Genomic DNA, 15,723 nt, shown 5'->3' with positions numbered 1-15,723 from the left:
TTTTCTCCTGGGAATCGTCGCCGTATCTGGTCGCAGTGGCGGCGCCAGCATTGCCCCCCATCCGTTAGCACCTCATACGACACGGGGCCAGTGACCCTGGTGACTGTGGCGGGTACCCATGCTGGGCCTGCCCCAAAATTCTTTGCGTACACTGGGTCCTGAGCCTCGAAGGTCCGGGGGTTCTTGCCTTCCCCCACCACTGCCTCATCCTGAGCTCTATCGGGGTGAAGGCGGTCCAATCTGATTGCAAGGCGCCGACCCATTAGTAGTTCAGCGGGGCTCCGGCCAGTCGTTGAGCTGGGGGTGCTGTGCTGTGCTAGAAGGAATGTGGCAAGGCGGTACTCCCAATCCCCTTGTGTCATACGGCGAAGGGTGTCCTTGGTGGTCCGCACCATGCGTTCTGCTTGGCCATTGGTGGCAGGGTGGAATGGCGCCGAACGGATGTGGCGGATGGCGTTCTGCATTGTGAAGGTTTGGAATTCTCCTGACGTAAATGCAGTCCCGTTGTCTGAGACGAGAGTGTCAGGGAGCCCGTGGGTTGCAAACAGCCTGCGTAGTACCCGGATGGCTGCGGACGTAGAAGTGGACGGTACCAGTGCGACTTCCAGCCATTTGGTGTAGGAGTCCACCACTATGAAGAATGTTTTCCCCTGAAAGGGGCCAGCGAAGTCCACATGCAGGCGTGACCATGGTGCTCGGGCGGACTCCCAGGACTGGACTGGGGCCCTTGGGGGATCTGGGCGGGATTCTTGGCAGGCCTGGCAGTGTTTGACCCAGGCCTCTATCTCTCCGTCGATCCCTGGCCACCACACATAACTCCTGGCAAGGGCCTTCATTCTTACTACTCCTGGGTGTGTCTCGTGTAGGGCTGTGAGGACCCTTTTGCGGAGGGGCTGGGGAACAACGACCCTGCTTCCCCATAACAGGCACCCCTTGTGGGCTGACAGTTCATGTTTGCGGGTTGTGTAGCCGGCGAATTCTGGCCCGGGGCTGCTGCTGGGCCATCCCCTCCACACCCAGTCCAGGACCCGGGAGATGACCCTATCTTTCTTGGAATGGTGTGCAACTTCTTGTGCCTGAATGGGGCGGTCAGGAAGCAGCTCCAGGCTCATAACCTCTTGTGCAGGTGCTGGGTCGGGGCCTGTTTCCGGTAGTGGTAGCCTGCTGAGGGCGTCCGCATGGCCCATCGCCTTCCCCGGACGGTGAATCAGTGCATACTGGTAGCTGGCAAGGAAAATTGACCACCTGAGGACGCGAGGAGACAGCACTTGGGGGGTCTGCTTTTCAGGGGCAAACAAGCCAAGCAACGGCTTGTGGTCAGTCACCACGGTGAAGGGCCGCCCGTACAAGAAATCATGGAATTTTTTTACTCCCTTCACGATTGCCAGACCCTCCTTGTCGATTTGCGAGTAGTTCCGCTCGGTTGCGTTGAGTGTCTGGGAAAAGTATGCCACTGGTACCTCTCTTCCATCCGGGAGTTGGTGTCCCAGGACAGCGCCAATTCCATAGGGCGAGGCGTCGCATGCTAGCACCACCGGCAGCCTCTCGTCGAAGTGTGCCAAGACCGAGTTTGAGACAAGCAAGTCCTTGACTGCCTGGAATGCGGCCTCCTGGCGCTGGCCCCACACCCAAGGGGCCCGCTTGTCCAGGAGTCTGTGTAGGGGCTCCGCTACCGCCGCCTTGTGGGGAAGGAAGGAATGGTAAAAGTTCAATAGTCCCAAGAAGGCCTGAAGTTCAGTCTTGTTCTTGGGCGCTGGGGCATCACAAATGGCCCGTACCTTGTCCCCAGTCGGGTGGACCCCTTCTGCGTCCACCATAAATCCCAGAAAGTCCACCTGAGGCACTCCTAGAAGACATTTTTCCCGCTTCACCTTGAGACCCGCCATCTGGAAACGGTGCAGAACGGTGCGGAGGCGGTCCTCAAACTCCTCTGGTGTGGGCCCGGCAATCAACACATCATCGAAGAAGGGGGTGACGCCAGGAATCCCTTTAAGTAGAGAGTCCATTAGATTCTGGAATATGCCTGGTGCCACGCTGATACCGAATTGCAGCCGCTTTACCCTGAATGCTTCTCTGTGCGTCACAATCGTCTGTGCCTCTGCTGTGGCCTCATCTACTGGCAGCTGTTGATATGCTTGGGCCAAGTCCAGCTTGCCAAAAATTTTCGACCCAGCCAGGGTGGCAAGAACATGGCTGACCACTGGCACTGGGTATGCATGGGCCGTAAGGGCCTTGTTTATGGTACATTTGTAGTCTGCGCAGATGCGGACCGAACCATTAGGCTTGACGGGTGTGACAATTGGGGTTTCCCAGGGGGCATTAGGCACCGGCTCCAGCACTCCTTGCTCCACAAGCCGGTCCAATTCCTCGTCTATACGGGGTTTCAGGGCGAACGGGACCCGGCGGGCCTTGAGCCTGACCGGTCGTACTGCGGGGTCAAGCTGTAGAGCAATGGGGGGCCCCGTATACTGTCCCAATTTCCCATCAAAAACCCCCGGAAATTCCTTGCATATGGCGTCCACGTCCACTTGTAAGCTAGTGTGGTTCACCCCGGTGACGGCTAGCCCCAGTGGTCCAAACCATGCCAATCCCAGTAAGCTAATGTAGGGGCCCTTGACCACCAGCAATTCCAGTTGCCGCGTCCGCCCTCGGTATTGCACCCTGAAGGTCCCCACCCCCATTGTGGGGACCTTACGTTTCTGGAAGTCCCGGAGGGTGAATGGGGCCGGCCTGAGTTTGGGACCCCCAGTAGGACACAGTTTCCTTAAGGTCATTGCCGAGATTATGGATAGAGTTGAACCCGTGTCAAGCTCCATGCGGCATGGGGCCCCCTCTATCTGTACGTCAACATAAATTTTCTCTACGTTGGGGTGGGGCAACTGGTATACCTGGAAGTCCGTGAGCTCAGTCGAGTTGCCTTGGTGCGTTGGGCCCCGGGACCTGGGGCTCTTGGATTGGTCATCTGATGCCTGGCGTTGGGTGGGCCGAGCCCGACACACCCGGGCGATGTGTCCCGATTTTCTGCACTGCCTGCACTCTGCGTTGCGGAAACGGCAGGTCCTCCTCTCGTGACTTTCTCCGCAGCTTGCGCAGTTCCCTCCTTCTCGTCGAGGCAGCTGTGGTATGTGGGCTGCTTGAGTGCGCTGCTGTACTCGGTGCACCTCCTCCCTGTTGGATCCTGAGTCGTCGGTGAGGTCTTCATGGTGGACCCTCGGTTGGGATGGCTGGCTCGGCCGTGCCTCTTGCGTCGACCTCTCGGCAGCTTCCGTTGCCAGGGCCTCCTCCAGAGCGACCTGGAACGTTAGGTCCTTCTTAGCGTAGAGGCGTCGTTGCAGCTTCTCATCCCTCAGGCCACCGACGAGGCGGTCACGAAGCATGTTCTCCAGCTCTGAGAAGTTGCAGAACCGGGCGGCTTGGCGGAGAGAGGTCACAAACCTAGTTATGGTTTCCCCAGGGGCTTGCCGCTTTGCGTAGAAGGCATTTCGACGAGCCACCACTGAGGGCTGCGGCGAAAAGTGCCCCTTCAGCTGTTCCATTATTGTTTTGTATGGAACAGTAGCGACGTCTTCAGGCGCAAGGAGAGCCCGGGCGATTTCAAACGTCTCCTCTCCGCAGACGCTGAAGAATATTGCCCTCTTCTTGGCGTCTTCTTCATCAGTGACCCCTTTGGCTTCTAGGAGGAAGGTGAAACGGGAGGCGTATGCTTCCCAGTCTCCAGATGCTGGGTTGAACGGTGAAAAGCTGCTGTTGGTTGCCATTCTGAGTTCCTTGTGTCCCGGAGCTGAAGCCTGGATACACGGTGCGAGGCAGCGATGCGGCAGGTGGCGGTGCTGCGGTGCTGTGTGTGGCAGTCAGCTCAGCGGGATCCCACCTTCGTCGCCAGTGAAATATACTCAGAGTCGCAAAGTGATTTCATGCTCTTTATTCAGCTCATAGTGGTGAGGAGGAATGAAAGTCCCCTCAAGGTATCTGCTTTATATACATTATTTACACAATGGGCTGCACATGATTGGCTAATTCCGGAATTCTACTGTAAGCCAATCAGGTTGTGGATTCACTTCTATCTGGAGCATGATTGGGTAGTTCCTGCCAACCAATCATACTGCTGCATTGTTCTAGGACCAATCAGGCTGCTGCCTTTTGGATCCTATTGTTCTAGGGCCAATCAGACTGCTGCAGTTTGGATCCTATTCAACCCAGTACATAACAAGAGGGTATATAAATGAAATAAATAAACCATCAGAATCATAGAATGGTAGAGTTGAAAGATACCCCCGAGTAATCTAGTCCAATCCCCTGCAATGCAAGAATCACAGAATGCTCAGTGTTTAGAGCAGTGTTTCCCAACCTTTGGTCTCCAGCTGTTTTTGGACTACAATTCCCATCATCCCTGACCACTGGTCTTGCTAGCTAGGGATGATGGGAGTTGTAGTCCAAAAACAGCTGGAGACCAAAGGTTGGGAAACACTCTTTAGAGCATCTGTTTTTTGCATGAAAAAGATCCCAGGCTCATTATGATCGCCACTGATAATATTATTAATATATTAATTAATATGGACAAGAATGTTGCTGATGGTGTATTTTAAGTGATAAAAAAACCTAACGTACACATTTATATATTCATTCTTTGATTAGAGAACTGCATTGCAAAATTTGGAGCAGCGCAGATTTCATAGGAAACAGGTGCTTCAGTTTGTGAATATGGGATTTAGCAATTTGCTTCCTCTCTTCCCATTCTTGGGGTGAGGGGGCCCCTTGCCGAGCTCATCCCCTCAGGCTTACCTGTGGTGCAGGTAGAACTGCAGGGTTCATGGGAGGAGAGTTTCCACCTGTACATATCAGCTGGGCTCATATTCTGGCCCTTTCGGAACAGCTTCAACCGGTTTCTACACAATGAGAGAGGACAAATCAAATGACGGGTTGATTTTCCACCCCCCAATACTTCCTCACATTAAAAATATTGACGGGGAGGAAAAATAATAATAATTAATAGTTTTCATCTAATTGGGATTGGGGAGGGTGCTTTAGGCTGCTTGTTGTGCTGTATCAAAATAAGAGGGGGGGAAATAATAATTTTTGTGAGGGGTGCAAAAAAATTTAAATTTTAAGGTTTGGGATCATTTGGCTATAATCCAACATACCTGTCCTGATTCCCCAAGCAGACTCCCCAGCCTGGTTAGAGGCAGAGCTTCAACTGTCTAGAAATAGAGAGAATGGGATAAAAACACCCACAAAGAGAAACAGTTCAAGTTTTCAATGACAAATATATGTATATAAATATATCAGATAGTTTGCACTCAATCCAATACCCCTGATCACTAGACACAGAGGGTCCAAAAAGGTGCGGTTTGAGTCCTTGGCATGGAACAGAACCAGGTATGCTGTACTATAAAGTGGCCAGGAAGTCTTGGCACCAGTGTCAAACCTTTCAGGAAGGCCCAGGAGGTAACATCCATCTTCCCCTCCTCTTTGGGTGAGACCATGCATGGCTATGCCTCAAAAACATTTCTCTCTCTCTGGCTGCAATCACTGCCTCCTGTGGGAGGGAGTTCCTTAGTTAAACTCTGCACTACATGAATAATTACTTTCTTTTATCTGTCCTGAATCTTCAAGGAAAAACATTAATATAATAAGGTCCTAAACTATGGTTGCCTCCGCATGGCAAGTTATTCCATTTCCCTGTTAATTTCCGCATTACAGTGGGCACTTGGGTTGCGAATGTGATCCGTGCAGGATACACGTTCGCAACCTGCAGCGTTCGCAACCTGTGTCTGCACATGCGCAGTTGCGATTTGGCGCTTCCGCGCATGCGCAACTGCCGAAACCTGGAAATAACCCATTCCGGTTACTTCCAGAAACTTCCGTGTTTTGGCAGTTCACAACCCGAAAAAAACGCAACCTGAAGCAGACGCAACATGAGGTATGACTGTATATTTAAGCTTTCATATGACATAAAAGCCACTTCTGGAAATCTAGCACTCATGTTTAGCACTTGTTTCTGTATGATTTGATTCTAGGTTTAAAAAAAAGGAATAAAAAGAATCAGTTTTCAGTAAGTACCCTTAGCCCGGAAAATTGCAGGAGTAAAGTGAAGGTATTTGGGTAGTTATACCAGATTAGAATGCTTTCCTGTTGTTTTCATAGGAGATTCGTGGGGGGACAAAGGCATGTGTGTGCAGAAAGGGCAGGAGAGTGCCACTGTTTTCCTATGAAAGTTTGTTGTTACATCACACCACACCCATTGGTGAGAATGAAATCCAGCGTGACATGCATTGCACGGGGCTGGACTAGATGAACCCTGAGATTCCTGCCAATCCTACAGTGCCAAGATGTCAGTCAAAAAAGGCACAGCTCCATAAAATCACAGGTAGTGTGGCATGAATGGAATGTTAGAAAATGGAATAGAAAAGTTAGAAAAGTGCTAGAATTATAATCAGAATGCAACCCTTTCTCTGTGTTTACCTTGATGCTTGTGTAATGAATGATTGCTAGAATGAGCGTGTGTTCAGAGTCAGCGTGCTGTAGTGGTTAGAGCAGAGGTACACCGCACTGGGGTGTCAGAAGAGGATGGCAAATGTGGCGGGATGATTCAAGGACAAAGAAACATTTAGACATTTCAGACTAGATATAGAGATAGATATATTGCAGAATATGGATAGACGGTGCTGCAGAAGACTCATTTAATTCCACACCAGTAGCAGGCCCAAGCAAACCTCAAAAAAAAAAAAGGGGGGGGGGGAAGTTTGTTGACAATATGTGGCTGGCTATCTGCATCTCGGTTTCACAGACTAGAGATGAAAATGTCCCTCAGCCTACATGTTTGATCTGTGGTGAAAAGCTTTCCAATTCCAATATACATGCATGTATACATGCTTAACCTACATATGGAAGAGGCTTGTTTATTATTACATTTTGGGAATGATTCATGTTCTTGCGTTGCTGCATTGTTTTCTACTTTCTGAATGTCCCACAATCATATTATAAAGGAGTTGTGTCCTAGGTAATAAATCAACCCCTGCTAGGAGTTGTTTCTTTTTGTTTTCCAATGTATTTCTTATCAGGAACAGATAGGTAGCCATGTTGGTCTGCCATAGTCAAAACAAAATAAAAAAATTCCTTCCAGTAGCACCTTAAAGACCAACTAAGTTAGTTCTTGGTATGAGCTTTCGTGTGCATGCACACTTCTTCAGATACGAAGAAGGTGCTACTAGAAGGAATTTTTTTATTTTGTTTTTTCTTTTCAGGAAATTAGACTGGCCTTGACCAGGGCCAAGGCCTTTTCAGCTGTGGACCTGGCCTATTGGAATGCTCTGTCACAAGAGACCAGGACCATGCGGGGTCTGATTTCTTTCCACAGGGCCTGCAAGACAGAGCTGTTCCACCAGGCCTTTGGTCAGGGTCCAGTCTGACTTCCCCTCTCTCCTTATAAGAATTTGCATGAAAGTGCCCCCCAACCTTTCTCACAGGCTCATATAAGATCAATATAAACAGTTAGGCCTGGTGAACATTTAAGGTCCTCATTCCTACTTTGCAGGTTGCCATATGATTGGATTTCACTTTGATTCTGACTTGATTTTAAGATGTATTTTAATTGATTGTTTGATTTTATGGTAATGTGTCATATATTTGATATTAGCCACTCAGCCTGGTTTTGGCAGGGGAGAGCGGGGTATAAATTAATTTTTTATTTTTATTTTTATTATTGATATGGTAATTAATTATTACTATTAATAATAATAATAATAATATGCTACTGAAACTGAAGGGGACAATATCCAGTAGAAGGAAGAAGAATAATAGAATAGTAATAATTTGATTTATATCCCTCCCTCCCATAGTGACAGATGAGCCCACAATCTGATTCTGTATAAGGCAGCTTCCTATGTCCCGGTGTACAATAAGTATGCGTTGAAAACTACATTTGTAATTCATTTTTTTTAAAAAAAAACCAAACAGAATTGCTGTCTTTTTGCAAAATGGACTGAGAATACAGTATGGAGAAAACTCAGCTTTCTCTGAATTGCCAAATCATGTTGCCTGTCATCATTTCTGGATAGAAGAAGCTCTGACCTGGCCCGTTTTGGTCTATTTTATGAATGTACAAATGATAAAGAGAAAAGGACAGAGGTGTTGTTTCCCAAGGGGTATTATGGGTTGTTATGTTTCTAGACATCAACAAAAAATCTTTTGGAGGTGCACTGAGTTGGGGGTAAGCCACACTTAACTCTGTGGGCCTTATTTCCAAGTAAATCTACATATACAGTGGTGCCTCTGGTTACGTACTTAATTTGTTACGGAGGTCCGTTCTTAACCTGAAACTGTTTTAACCTGAAGCATCACTTTAGCTAATGGGGCCTCCCGCTGCCGTCACGCCGCCAGAGCATGATTTCTGTTCTCATCCTGAAGCAAAGTTCTTAACCCGAGGTACTATTTCGGGGTTAGCGGAGTCTGTAACCTGAAGCGTATGTAACACTGTATTTTGCTACTTAAACCATTACAGTTGTTTTTTTTAAGTCAATCTGTTAAAAGGTTTATGATTAACCTATTTAACAACTGAAGAGTAGCAACACAGTTGGACCGTTTTCAAACCCTGCATGGGGGCGACTCTCTGAGACACTAAAGGAAATGAGGCAGAGTATTTGTCTTTAATAAGCAAAAAATGACCCTTCGTTTTTAGAAGAAGAAGAAATAACCGGAGACCTCCTTTTCTCATTCCCTAGTACTACCAGCAGATCTCAAATATTTCCACCCAAAAAAAGGAGAAAAAGCTAGTACTCTTACTTCTTAATCGTGGGAATGAAACACCCCTCTTCTAGGCAATCACCTGAAGTGTCTAAGTAGGTATTTGTATAGGTTTGTGCTGTGCTGGTTGATTGGTTGACTGCTGTGAGCTGATTAATCTAACACTTAAATGCCTGCAGCTCTGTAATTGAGTTCACTGTCATTTCTTGGGCTGCCTGTGCCGAGAGAATGCCAGCCTTTCTTTGCCCACCTGGTGCCCTGTCTTGAAATAGCCCTGGGAACTGATAGGAGTTGCACTCTAACCATCTGGAGGGTACCAGGTGGGAGAAGCTTAGCCGACACCGACAGAAGGAAGAGAAGTGAGCAAAGCAAACAACTCAGCCCGTCCTGTGGTCCTCATCACATACACCAAGCAAAACTTCCTAGTAATCTGAGCTGTGGTATGGTAATTATTAGGCACGGGGTGGAAATCAAGGCACCAGACCAAAGTTAAACCAAGAGCATATTTTGTTGTTATTAAAGTTTTTATTTTTTTTAAGCACCCAACCGAACAGATATTGCAATGACATTCCTAGGAGCTGGGTGTGGGGGAGGGAGATATTTTAAAATGGTTTGGCTAGTTAACCGTATCAGTGGGGATGAGCAGAATCCATCAGTTTTTCCAACTGTAAGTTTAGCTTGCCAAATTTCTCCATCAATTTGTGCTTTTATTGCTTTGTACAGAATTTCCCCTCACATATTAAATGCTATTTTCATGACTATACACATTTTTAAGCAAACTCCCTCAATGTAGCATTTTTGAGTTTGTGTTGGTTGAAAAACTGTGTGGCAAAGTTTGTAGAAGGGAGAATTTTGAAGGGGAGCTGAGGTTCAGCTGGTGGATTGTTTTGGAAACTATGGATTTGGGGCAGTCCCATCAAAATGTGAATTTCTCCTCTCCCCAGTGACGTAAGAACCGGGAGGATGTCAAAAATAACACAGAAAAACATGCCCATGTAAACCTAGTCTAGACTGTTTCTCCTTGCTTAAGTCTAAACTTAACAATAAAGCCATTTTGGTCGATCCTGATCCAACTATCAATGCAGTATGCCCCTCAGCATGTGTAAAGGAACTTCCTTTGACACCAAGTAGCCACAATCAGAACCAACACGGAACACCAACACAGAACCAACCTTTAAAGGAAGGGCAATGTGTTTTGATCCAGCAAAGTTGTACTCAGAGTAGACCTATTGGCATTAATGTGCCTAATTTGGTCACATGCAGCGATTTCCAATGGGTTCTACTCTGAGTAGGATTAACATTGGATACAACCCAATGTCTCCAGTAGTTGAAATATAGTAGATCAAATCTCAGTTGCAAAGGAACACCTCAAGGCCTCTTACCTTGTTTTGTGGGTTCTGTTCCCTTGAGGACTAGTGACCAAGATGGTGGCATTTGGAAACTGAGTCTCTGAAGATGTGTTGATGGTTTTGTCACTGCTCAGCTCCAGGAAGCTGCTGTTGACGGCATAAGCGATCATATCATCACCGTCATCATAATCAACATAAAGGCTGTCCATGTGCGAATCAACAGAGTTAACAGGATCCCTTGGGGAAAAGATGCTGTTTGCCGTCTTGTTCTGGACTGATTCTTTTGAGTCTGATGTCTTTTCCAAAAGTTTATGGGTGATAGCATTTTCAGAAAGGAATTCTTTGGATGCAAGCCTGGAGTCAAAATCTCTCCCATTTCCGTCCACCATGTAATTGGATTGGGTTGCATTTGAATCTGGGGGAGAGAAGGAAAATGAAATCAAGAGATTTGTAAAATTATAGATTTGTTTTTCAAATTTTGGCCAGATTTGGTATGGGAAATTTCATATTTGGAGCGGTTTGAATTTACTTACTTACTTACTTACTTACTTACTTACTTACTTTACATCCCTCCTTTTCTTCCAAGAAGCTCAAGGTGGCATCCATGGTTCTCTCCCTCCTCATTTGATTTGCACAAAAACCCCATGAGATAGGATACTCTGAGACTGAGTGACTGGTCCAAGGTTACCCAATGAGCTTCATGGCTGAGTAGGGATTCGAACCCTAGTCTTCCAGCCCTCTAACCACTACTCCACAATGGCTCTCATTTGACTGTGTCCTTGCCAGATATCAAATTTGAAATCTTATAAGCCCTCCCTGTCAGACCCCAGATACTATCGCATGTCAGTGATGAAGTCAAATATTGAAGTTGAGCATCTTTTTATGTCAAATATAGCTATATTAAGTACCGTATTTTTTGCACCATAACACTCACTTTTTTCCTCTTAGAAAGTAAGGGGAAATGTCTGTGCGTGTTATGGAGTGAACGCCTATGGATGGCGGGGGGATCTGCTGCAGTCATGAGCAGAGGATCCATGGTTCCCCTTCCTTCCCTCCTCCGTGGCTCGCTTTGAAACAGCAAAGCAGGAAAAGAGCTGCTGAGTGGGGAGGAGGGAGGGACAGAGAGCCTGCTTCTTTAAAGGAGCAAAGCGGGAGAGGAGAGGAACCGCTTACACGAGTGTAAGTGGCTCCTGTCCGGTTGGCTCCTTTAAAGCAAGCAGGCTCTCTGTCCCTCTCTCCTCCCCACTCAGCTTGCTACATAGCAGCAAAGTTTTTCATCTCGCTAAGCCGGGGATGAGCGGGGAGGAGGGAGAAAAGCAGAGCCTGCTTACTTTAAAGGAGCAAAGTGGGAGAGGAGAGGAGCCTTCTCCTTTATACCCCTCTTCTGCATTATTAGCAGCATCCTTCTCCACCCAGCCCACGCGTGCTCCTTGTCCCTTGAGTGCTTTTCCTTCCCTCCCCACTTAAAACGTGGTTACAAAGCATGGATCCACATGGATCCTCAGGATTTTTGCACTGGGTCACCCCAAATTCACCATCAGATCACATAGCATGTCCATGGCTACATCTTGCACCAAAAAAATCACGCACCCACTGTTGCCTGGGACTGCAGTGGTGCAAAAACGTGGTTACAAAGCATGGATCCACATGGATCCTCAGGATTTTTGGATTGGGCTACTCCAAACTCACTGTCAGATCACATGTCTGTGGCCACAGCATGAACCACAAAAATCATACATCCACTGTTTCATTTAGAATATTTTTTTTTCTTGTTTTCCTCCTCTAAAAACTACGTGCGTGTTATGGTCGGGTGCGTGTTATAGAGCGAAAAATACAGTACATGAACAGCGAATGAATATTGAAATATTCAGTGTCTACCAGGTGGCGAATGTTCAGCATTACAGGAGAATTTCTGAAGTCAATTCCATCCAGCTTGTACAAATTTGTGAGTTGTATGTTGTTGTTTTAGAACTCTAGCTAAAATAGTAAAGGAAGCATATTAATCTGTAGGCCAAGAGTTTGCATCATGAACAATCACTGCCCTAGCAATGAATGAAGTACAGCTGGTGTGAAGACCTGGGGTTCACCTCACCTTTGGCCTGTTTGCCCTTCAGAGTTGGGTCGCAGTCATTGCTCTCTGTTCTTTCATAGACTTCATTCGTCTCTTGGATTTTGCTCAAGTCTAGGTCTTCAATGGTGTCCTTCCTTCCAAACACCTGATTCTCCAGATGGATCTTCTCTTTGGAGAGGGTTCCAAAGAAACTTGCATTGTGCTGAACAAAACCCAGAGGCTCTTCTGCATCAATCTCTCTGCTTTCTCCACTGTCCGACTCGGAGAAGGTGTAATAAATGGGCTGGACATTTTTTGAATGCGGCTTCCTCAGAAGGGTATATTCATAGGTTATAGATGGGTTTTTACCGTTTTGGTTCCAGACCTGGAAGTGGGGAGGAATAGCAAACATAAGAACATGCATTATATTAGAGGAAACGGCTTGAAAAAATATCAAGCAAAATTACATTAAAAGTAAGTTTAGGAGAAACATGCATGAAAATGCATAGGGATTTTTGCACCGACTGGGGAAAATGCAAATTGATATAGAAATGGGATGATCTGAACGCATGACTGGAAAAATGAGAAACTGATACCTGCATCCATCTAAGTTCTCAGGCTATCACACTCAGGTTCTCACTTAATCTCAGGCTAGACCCTTTGAAATTAATGGACCTAAGTTAGTCATCTCTACTAATTTCAGTGGGTATGTTCTCTGACTTATACTGAGTCAGACCATTGGGTCCAGCTAGCTAGGTATTGTCAAGTGCTGTCTTGATTGAGGCTCTCCACAGTTTCAAATAGGGGTCACTCCCAACCCTAACTGGAGATACTCGTGGGGAATGAACTTGGGACCTTCTGCATGCCAAGCAGGTGTTCTATCACTGAGCTGTGGCACTTCCCCAGATTCTAACCCCTAGATTCTTCCGGCCCTACTTGCAAACAGACTTGTTTTTGCTTGTTCCTAATTGACCACCTATCTCTAGGTACAAAGAAAAAGCCCTCCACACTTACCATAATGTTCAAATCTTGATTGGTTGGCCCTTGGGCCACAATGTATTCAATGCCAGTTTCATAAATGTCCATTGGTCTCCTGTACTTGAAAACAGTCCCTGCGATGTTGAAGTTTTTGGGGCTGTCCACTCTGTAGTTCCCATTGAAGAAGTAGTAGCCAGCTTCATCCGCAACAGCTGCAGAAGTCAGCAGAGGCAAAGAATTCCCACCCACGCCTTAGAACAAGTCATCTTAAAGACACCTCAATCTCTGCTACGTGCTAAGCAAGTATGACTTTACACCCTCCTCCCTCCCAACGCCTTTTTCTTTTGTGTGTTTCAGATTGTTAGCTTGAAGAAGTAACTTTCTTATCATTGACATTTGCAAGCCTCTGGTGGAAACTTTTTTTTTTTTTGCTGAACCCGGGGTCTTTATAAACATCCCAACTTCTCAATGTAGTTGGCAAAGGGCTGACATGCAGTGCCAGTTCTGTGAGGGAAGGGGAAAGTTGGGTTGGCGAAGCAAAATGTAACGTGGGGTCTCAGAATCAGAAGGGCATTTAACTGTTGGCAGATAAAGACCACACAGGCAAATATGTTTTGGAAGCTAGGGGGACAGACAGACAGGCAATCAAGAGGTGGGAGGAAGGTTGAACCCAAAGAGGCCAGGAAGAGACTGAATTTCACATACCGATTTGGCTAATAAGCTACTTGTCAAACAGTTTCGTTTTCGCAGAAATATAAAATTATAAACATTCAGCTTCATTCCTGCCCCTGGCACCATACACACCCAGAACATCAGCAGATTTCTTCCGTTCAACGATCTGGATGTCTCTTGCTCCGGCAGGGATGTGTGTAACCAGAGAATAGCCTGTGGAAAACTGCATCCATGTATGAAAAGCAAACTTTGCAAGAGTTAACAGTCCTAGGCTGGGAATAACTCTTCATATACAGGAGCAAATTCTCAAATGACTGAAGGATCCTTTTTTTTAATTGATTCAATGTTGGTCCTTTGAAAAAGGGTGGGGGAGTTGTGGAGGGAGGCGGCGGCAAATTTGCCGCAGCCCAGATGCAAGGAAGCCCAGACTCCCCACATCCCTGATCATGCACAAATTCACTTACCCACGATTGCATCTTGCTCAAGGATTGGCAAGCCTTACCCCATAAGAACAAAATACCCCTCCAGCCTTACCAAGATGTGAATTTCCTTTTCTGTAACTCCCGGAGACGTGAGTGCAGCTGCTCCCATTTCCTTGACAAACACCACATTTGTCCAACGTGTGAGTTGAGAACAGGATCCCGTCACATCCAATGGGCTGGAAACAGTGTAAAATAGAGTGTCAAGGGTCAGGTAGAGGGGCACAGTCACTGCAATTCAAATATCATGCTGACACTTTGGGCTGTGTCTCTGTGTGTTTGGCAGCAGTAATCTCAGGGCCAGCGACACTGTGTGTGATGGAGAGCCCTCTGTTCTACCCCTTCATGTTATGAAGCCCCTGTAAATATCACATAGTCATAGATCCGCATCAGAATCAGGCTGAACAAACTAAAAATGTTGGGGTGTTAGAGCCTTCTAAACAGTCCTGTGGAAGAAGGCTGTGGTGGGATGCAAACAGCCAAGGCAACACTAAGTCAAGAAAAGTCTGGCTGCTTGATCAGGCCAGAAGAGGCCCATCTAGTCCAACATCTGGTTCTCAGCATGGCCAAACTAATGGGAATCCTGTAAACAGGACCTGAGAACAACAGCAGCTCTCCCCACCTGTGAATGCAATCAGCTGCCTCTGGGCTTGGAGGTTCCATTCTCAGCTATCAGTTAAGAAGAGCCCTGCTGTATCAGACCAAAGGCCTATCTGGTCCACATCCTCTTCTCACACTGGCCAACAAGTTGCTGATGACATTCCCTGCAACCTATTTCAGAACATTATGCTGACCTGAGTACAATTGGTGGTGACCGAGGGGAGGGCTTTTTGCCTGAGTTACAGCCCTTCCTGGGAACAAAGGAAGCTGCTTACTACTCAGAGCATTGATCCATCTAGCTCAGTATTGTCTACATTGACCAGCAGCAGCTTTCCGGGGTTTCATGTAGGGGTTCTATCCTAGAGATGCCACTGGGAATTGAACCTGGGACCTTCTGCATGCAAAGCAGGTGCTCTACCACTGAGCTAGGGCCTTCTCAGCTTCTCTTTAAAAAGGAGGAATGGAAGATTGTTAAATAAATCGCAAGCAAACTGCTCTGGCTTCTGGGTCCAGTTCAGAGTGCTGATGCTTACCTACAAAGCCCTAAATGGCTCAGGGCCAGGATATCTGAAAGATCAGCCTCCTCCTGTATGAAGCAGCCTGCAGGCTGAAATTGTCTTCAGAAGCCCCACCGCATCTCCCACCATGAAAAGTACTCTGGCTGGTGGGAATGCGAGACGGGGCCTTAACTGTGACATCCCCCCAAACCCTGCCCACCGTTCCAGAGTTGACTCCCAAAGGTGAGACCAGCCCCATCCCTGGCAGGGAGCAAAATATTTTTATTTAATGCTTCTCCTCCCCACCCCACCCCCCAAAAAAATCTGGTTGGATTTTTAAAACATCCCACTTCCCT

The 15,723-nt window shown here is 47.0% G+C and overlaps 1 protein-coding gene across 6 annotated transcripts in view; it reads right to left on the bottom strand.

Annotated features, from left to right (window-relative positions):
* Window positions 1-15,723, bottom strand: part of ADAMTSL2 (ADAMTS like 2) — a 46,026-nt gene that overhangs the window by 16,034 nt on the left and 14,269 nt on the right. For 4 of the 6 annotated variants that reach the window (XM_079961244.1, XM_079961246.1, XM_079961247.1 and 1 more), the window contains 6 exons: window positions 14,326-14,449; window positions 13,924-14,004; window positions 13,156-13,331; window positions 12,184-12,526; window positions 10,125-10,506; window positions 4,783-4,886 (listed from right to left, as the gene is read on the bottom strand). In XM_079961244.1, coding sequence (XP_079817370.1) covers window positions 4,783-4,886; window positions 10,125-10,506; window positions 12,184-12,526; window positions 13,156-13,331; window positions 13,924-14,004; window positions 14,326-14,449 — 1,210 coding nt within the window. Of the gene's footprint in view, window positions 1-4,782; window positions 4,887-10,124; window positions 10,507-12,183; window positions 12,527-13,155; window positions 13,332-13,923; window positions 14,015-14,325; window positions 14,450-15,723 lie in introns of all 6 variants that reach the window. The other 2 variants (XM_079961248.1, XM_079961245.1) reach the window with 1 other exon arrangement.

Source organism: Podarcis cretensis (assembly GCF_951804945.1).
Source record: "Podarcis cretensis genome assembly, chromosome: Z".
Classification (NCBI taxonomy): Eukaryota; Metazoa; Chordata; class Lepidosauria; order Squamata; family Lacertidae; genus Podarcis; species Podarcis cretensis.
The sequence above is the reverse complement of the archived record's forward strand: the minus strand, read 5'-3'. Positions and strand labels throughout refer to the sequence as shown.